At 36.8% G+C, this 6,837-nt stretch overlaps 2 protein-coding genes across 6 annotated transcripts in view; one reads left to right on the top strand and one right to left on the bottom strand.

The window, feature by feature from the left end:
- LOC101864137 (iron-sulfur cluster assembly 2 homolog, mitochondrial) overlaps window positions 1–2,510 on the bottom strand; it is a 25,017-nt gene extending 22,507 nt beyond the window's left edge. For all 4 annotated transcript variants that reach the window (XM_035969212.1, XM_035969211.1, XM_005096322.2 and 1 more), the window contains exon 1: window positions 2,499–2,510. The gene's annotated coding sequence lies outside the window, so the exon portion shown is untranslated. The remainder of the gene's footprint in view (window positions 1–2,498) is intronic.
- Window positions 1–6,837, top strand: part of LOC100533493 (protein kinase C II) — a 31,457-nt gene that overhangs the window by 6,905 nt on the left and 17,715 nt on the right. For both annotated transcript variants that reach the window (NM_001204472.1, XM_035969207.1), the window contains 3 exon segments: window positions 795–960; window positions 1,813–1,844; window positions 2,544–2,626. In NM_001204472.1, the coding sequence (NP_001191401.1) occupies window positions 795–960; window positions 1,813–1,844; window positions 2,544–2,626 (281 nt within the window).

The raw sequence follows: 6,837 nt of genomic DNA, 5'->3' as shown, positions 1-6,837 counted from the left end.
TATAGTGTGTATGTGTGTGTGTGTGTGTGTGTGTGTGGCTTTTCATTGGTGTATTTCTGAATTTTCAAAATAATTTTTTTTTTATGGTCGTCTAACATATGGATTCTCAAAACATTTCGGACACTCGTAGCAATTATTTTAGAGAACTGGATCAGTTTCAAATATTATTTTTGTTCATGGTTCAGACAATCAGTTGTCGTATGGTGGTGATTTTGTTTTGCAATACATTTTTTATTTACGATAATCTTTTGTCTATTTGAGGTCTTGAATTTGAATAAATTATAAATGTGGAGGAAAAGTAGCTCAGTCTTATTAGGGTTGTTAAGGATATCAGTCAACTTCACCCCTCCTTCCAAGTTGTTTTTTCTTGTCATTTTGCTTTTTATACCCATCAGTCTGTGTCTATAAAACCATCATGAGTGTTCCGTTTTCACTTTCTTAAAATCTTTTCTAGTCCAGAAAACTTGTGGTTGTAATAGTAGCATAGTAAAGTCCATCCTTTCCCCAAGTATAATCAAATAACACATGAAGTTATTATGACACTTTTGAAGTTGATCAAATAATTGTTTTTTGGGGTCGAAATGCTTAAATTGCAGTGTTCTAGTTCTTTTGGTGTTCATTTTGTTCAAGATTTATGGCAAGAACATTAGAGACCCATAATAAATTAACTTACTTTAAAAAAAATTTTCCGATCAAGGGACCATCTGAGTTCTAGCCCTTCGGCCTGTAACAATAAACTAACAGACCGTTTGTAAATTGTCAGCTTACTGAATGTGTAACATCATCTGTTTCAGCTGCGGAGTCCACACCAAAGGAGAAAGTGTTCAAAGAAAAGGAAGGTATGCTCAACCGGCGGCGTGGGGCCATGCGTCGTCGGGTTCATCAGGTCAACGGCCACAAGTTCATGGCAATGTTCTTCAGACAACCCACATTCTGCTCGCTGTGCCGGGACTTTATCTGGTGAGCAAAATGTTTGTCTCTTTCATTATAATTACACCCTCTGGGAACTGTGTTTAGTGGTAGGTCACAGAGAAGTTAATAGATGAGCAGACCAGGGTTCTTCAAATTGAGGATCTTTTGTGTAATGTAAGGTCTCACTGACTGGGTGCCTAGTCATACTGTTTTGTTTTTGTTTTAGTAAGGTTTTACCGGGCTCGCAACTGCATAAGGTCATATGAGTGCCAAGGGGTGGATGTCAACAGAGAAGTCCAAATGGGGAATCAGGCTTACTCTGCTCACTGCCTCAACAGCACAAAGTCTGCTTCGACTGTCAAGGCGCCCCGGAAATAGCAGTTCACAAGAGAGTGACAAACATACAAAAGAAGTAGAGGAAAATTGACGATAATAATGATGAGGAAAGAAAAAGCAGCAGTTCCCCCAGTGTTGCTCCGGCACAGTATGAGCATGACATTGATAAATTAGCCCATTTACAATTCTACTGTGCCTAAGAACATGTTAAATCCCCCTTTGTGAATGGCCTAAAGACAATTTCAGTCAGAGTTAGTAGCACTGCCCTGGTGAGGGGGTGGAGGGGTGGGGGCTAGTCATGCAAGGAATAAGCCAGTAACGTAAACCTTTAATGACAAAAATAAATGGCCACTGGTCACTTAAAATAAAGGCGTAAGATAAGGCAGGGTTACTAGTCAAAAAGACCTTGTCTTGGAAAGGCAACTGAAATGTTGATTGTATTTTATGCTGTTTAGTCATACAGTGCAGTATAATATCAATAAAATAAAAATGTGCAATTTGTTTTTATCTGAGAATTGGTAGATCCATGAAGTTAAACAAGTTTGTTTTGAACTTTTCCCCCAGGGGTCTTGGCAAGCAAGGGTACCAGTGCCAAGGTAAGTGGGTTTCATTTTTGTTTTTTCTGTTTGTGATGCCCACAAGGATAGCTCTTACGAAGCCAGCATGAAGATTTTGCTGAAATTAAGATATTTAAGGCCTAAGCATAGTCTGGCTACTTTTTAGCTGTACATTTTGGGTGCAGAGTTGGAAGTTAACTTGAGCGTTAAAAGTTTGTTAACGATCTTGCCAAAAAGTTTAAATGGGCGCCCTGCAATTACTCAGACTTTGACAGATTCAACACTTTGTTGTACAGTACCTTTTCAGTATAAGCTCAAGAATAACGGGATTTTTTTTTGGTGGGGATAGTAAATCATAAATATTTATACTTTTTCTTTTTCTTGAGCATCCTTTCCTGAATTATTGCTGTAACTTGAGAAACAATACTGCTGTTGCTTGGTTGAATCACTCCATATTTTACTGCTGCTCCCATTGTCTGAAAAAATAACACTGCTGTGAATAACAAAGTTTTTCCATGTCTCCCTTTCTGTCGCTGAGTCTTTTAAGTTTTGGCATTGCCACTGCTTTTTGGAATGATAGTTGTAACTTTAGTACTTATCAAAATTTAGGTATTGCTCCATCTTTTAGCTCAACTGCATTTTATTAAAACTGTAACGAACGTATGAATTAGTGATGTGTGAAGCAACCTTCACCTGCGTTGACACTAAGTCATTTCCCATATGCTTTTTATTTTTCAGTGTGTACATGCGTGGTTCACAAGCGATGTCACCAGCATATAGTCACCAAATGTCCCGGTTCCCGGGATGTAGCTAATGATGAGGTAAGTGCGATTTTTTTCTGTGTCTCTCTTTCTCCTTCTTCTCTCTCACTTTCTGTCTGTCTGTCGGTCTGGCTATTGAACGGCAGCTTCAACTTCAGCTCCCCAAAGCTGCAAACATGGGTCAATGGGTTCAAGTTTCCGACAACAAAAAACGAGTTGTATTCATTTTTGTCTGTCACGCAAATTTGTGCTACAGCCAAGTCTGTTTTTATATGGGGAGAAAATTCCCTATGGAATAGAAGCTAATTTTTAAAAAACCCAACTCGTTTTGCAGACATAATCTTCATCAATAAATGTGTGTGTGCCTAAAGAAAGGTGTCAAAAGTCGGATTTTGACCATTTTGAGTTAAGAGTTGTGTCTTATAGGAAATACTAAATGCTGAACACGGGTCTTTGAATTTTTTAAAGATTATCTCAAGTAATTTTTTAGATATTGCACATTTTGCGAGGTAGGGTATAAAAATAGAATTTTGAGAAAATTAGCTTTTAAGTTTAACAAATGTGAGAAAACTTAGAAACATTTGAAAAACGATTTTTGAAATGTATTTATTCATGGAAAATTCATGTCGTATTTGGCATTCAGTCGACATCAATATCATGAATGGAATTCAATGGTAAAACATAGCAGAGAAGAGAAAATGTGCTTCAAGAATACATTTTAACACCTTTTAAAAGCAGTTTCCATAATTTGTTTTTATTATACCCTACCCTCAAAATAATTCAAAATAAAATATTTAGAAGTTAAAAACCCTTTGAGTACATTGTAAAAAAATGGTGGATCTATCATTTTTTTATGGAAACACATTTTGGTAAAAAAAAGTGATATTTTTTGTCATTATCAGCCTGTAGCTCGAAACGGGTCTGGGGCGACTTCAGGTACCTTTCTCTAGGCGCGCATACAAATGATCACATTTTCACCATACCTAAAAGACCTAAAGATGAGTGTCAGAGTGTTTTCAGCGCCTTTAAAATAAATATTGTCCCAATAGTGAATGGGGAGAAGGCACAGAAACATTTCCTCACCTCTTTTGTTCTTACCTCATTTTCGTTTTTCTGCTGGGATTTTGTACCCCTCTCTGTCCAGGTTGGAACTGAAAGGCCCCTAAATCTCCTAAATGATCTAAATTATGTGAATAGGAGTGTAAAAACGCCAACTTTGATTGAAAATCCAAAATAATCTTGATTATGGACTTTTATTGGTTTTAAAATGTCATTGAACCTTTTATCATACCAACATACCCGCTATGGCGTTTATCAAAATCGAACATGGATAGAAGTCTGAAAATTTATAGCAAAAATTCTACAAACCGAAATACTTACCTCGAAGCATAAAATCAACCTATTAACAGATAACTTGATGCAGACTTTTCACCGACAGTTTTAAAAACAACACCTCATTAGGAGCTGATGCCTGTGTAAAGCCAAATTGTCCTGCCCTCATATTTAAATTAATAGTATATAGTATATGCTGTTTTTACACTTTTACAGGAAAGCAGAAAAGCTGAACGTTACCAATGGAAACATTTATTGCCCTAAAGATAAAAATAAAAAGGAAATTATTATCAAAATTGTATTATTAATAATATTGACTTAGGGTGCTTGCAAAGAGTTTGTTTTCTTGGTAACATTGGATTTATTTATTTTTTTGGCCCTTCTGTAAAATTGTAAAATCTGCATGTAGATCTACTGTACTTTAAAAATTATGGCAATGTTGGTGTCCTTCCACTACTGCCTCAGTCATTTTTTCAAGTTTCGAGACAATTTAAGAAAGAGCGAGCGCCCGGATCAGAACCATTGTTTGGACATTCATTTTTCAGTGAAAAACAAGGAAGGAAATGGTAAAGCAAAATGAAACTACATCATAAGATGCCCATCAATGTCTTTATTGGAAAAACAGCTGTATCTGAAAACCCCAATAAATTCATATAGATGATTGTGGAATATCGTTGACGAAATAATTTGTTCGAGAAAACTCCATTGAGATGCCTCAGTCTATCTTGCTTCAAGGTTACTGCATCTGAAATTACCTTGAACACGATAATCAAGTCTTCCTTCCTAATTTTTTTTCTGACTCTTTCTGTTGTTTAAAATAATTGGAGCATTCTGACATCAGAATTTTGAATTAAACTTCTTTTTTAATACATCTCAGCCATGTTGGTATTGCTGGCAATTAGACTGTTGATCATTATGCAAAAGAATTCTGAAAGATTTCTCAACAGTTAATACAGTCATATTCTATTCTCCGACTTGACAGAATTAAAGAACACAATGTGTCTGCCTGGACTAATATTTGGGACCAACAAAAATATTTTTTCCCCCCTATTGAAAGTTAGGAAAATGAAGAGGCTTCAAGATTATACCAATAACTCCATATGCTAACATACTGACGAGTGCCTGATTTCTTCATGTTGCGACACGTACACTCAATTTAACAAACTTCCTTGTCTCATACTTTGGTGCTGTTCCAGCAATTTGTCTAATTAAATCATACATGTGCTCAAATTAAGTCTAAGCTTTGTAGTAATAGTCTTTGTATCAGTCTAAATTCCTTCCTGATCATTGAAGTCACAAGTCATTAGTCCCTCTTTCCTTTCTCCGCGCCCCAAATCTTTCTCTGATTAAAATTCTAAGATCATAAGTATTTAGGTCATATTTCTTATGAATCACATTTCGTTAAGTAGCAACCTGTGTGCCTTTATCAGCGTCTGTGGTGTAGTGGTCAGGCGATTCGCTGTCACATGCAGTAGACTCGAGTTCAATACCCTAGTGGGGAGTTTTATTGAGTACGGTATCTCAATCTTTTTGCTGGGAATCTGTACCTCTCTCAGCCTGGGTTGGCCCTGACAGGCAGGGTCAAATCCCCACTCCCTTAATCTTAATTGTGTGAAAGGCGGCATAAAAACACAAGACATGAAAAAAAGCATGCCTTTAGCAATTTAGGGCTTCGACTAATATTATATGACGGTCTTGCTGTCCCTACATCTCTGGAATATATCCACTAAATCCCCTTGGGGGGATCGAGTAAATGAATACATAAATCATGAATAATACACAATATCATAAACATTGACAATCCACACACATAGCCAGTTGCCACTGTGCTGCATCCTGTTTTTTAGTAAAATTTTTAGCAAGGGATTATCACAGGCCTTGTTCGAGGACATCATACCCCCAGGGACCACCCACCTTAGGTATCTAAATGCCTTGTCACAGACACATGATTGACATTATTGTGAGCTTGAGCTCACTAACAATCAAGTTGATCTATTTTCACCAATATCACATTCAAACGTGAGCTAACGAAATACAATCCAATAGATCAGGGAAAACAGTAATGTTATTTTTAAAAATAATGGAATTGGAAATAAACAGTGGCTCAGTTTTAGAGTTATTTTATAACGATACAAAACCATGGAACCGACAATTTTACAAATCATTACCCTCAAAATCATGAGAATCTGGCTCCATCATGATTTTACATGTATTGAATGCTACCTTTGTTTAAATTTTGAGGTTTGGAGAGAGTGTGAATTCTTTTTTAAAATGATATAAAGGTCAGGCCACCAGAATTATATAATATATAGGTGGTAAGCCATTGTGAGTTAATTGGCCTTGTATAATTATGCTCACCGAGATGAAGCTGTAGACTGTCACTAATGATGAGAGGTTGGAGAAAAAGCCGGATCCTAAAATTACCTACAAGCGTGGATTAAATAGTAATTAAAGTTGTGAAATATGGAAATTTGTAGTCCCTTGAAATATGTTCCTTTGACTTTGTCCACAAGACACCAGCCTCTGCAGCCACTTCTGATAGGCTCAGCAATAGTCAGCTTCTGGTATGATTCACAGCTCTTAATTTACAGCGCTTGTTTTGGCCTGAACAGGCTTAAGGTTTAGTCCAACAAGCTATTTCAGAGTAGGAAATGACCAGGAGAAGTCACGGGGAGCTAAGTCAGGACTGTAGGCTGAATGAGTCTAAACTTGGACCCCTTTCTCTCGTATACCCACAGAATTGTGGCCTTTGCTTTATGTGGAGCTGTATTGTCATGGAGGAGCATTGTGCAAGATGTTCTGATCTTTGTTTATCTGTAATCAGTGCATTTGCATTTTTAACAGCACTGCGTTTTACACATAGTAAGATGCCAAAATGTGTAAACTACAAGGGGACCACTGTAATTGAAAAAGACAGTTAAAAAAAGGGTCAACAGGTC

Source organism: Aplysia californica, unplaced genomic scaffold, assembly GCF_000002075.1.
Source record: "Aplysia californica isolate F4 #8 unplaced genomic scaffold, AplCal3.0 scaffold00126, whole genome shotgun sequence".
NCBI lineage: Eukaryota > Metazoa > Mollusca > Gastropoda > Aplysiida > Aplysiidae > Aplysia > Aplysia californica.
This window is presented reverse-complemented; position numbering and strand designations above follow the sequence as displayed.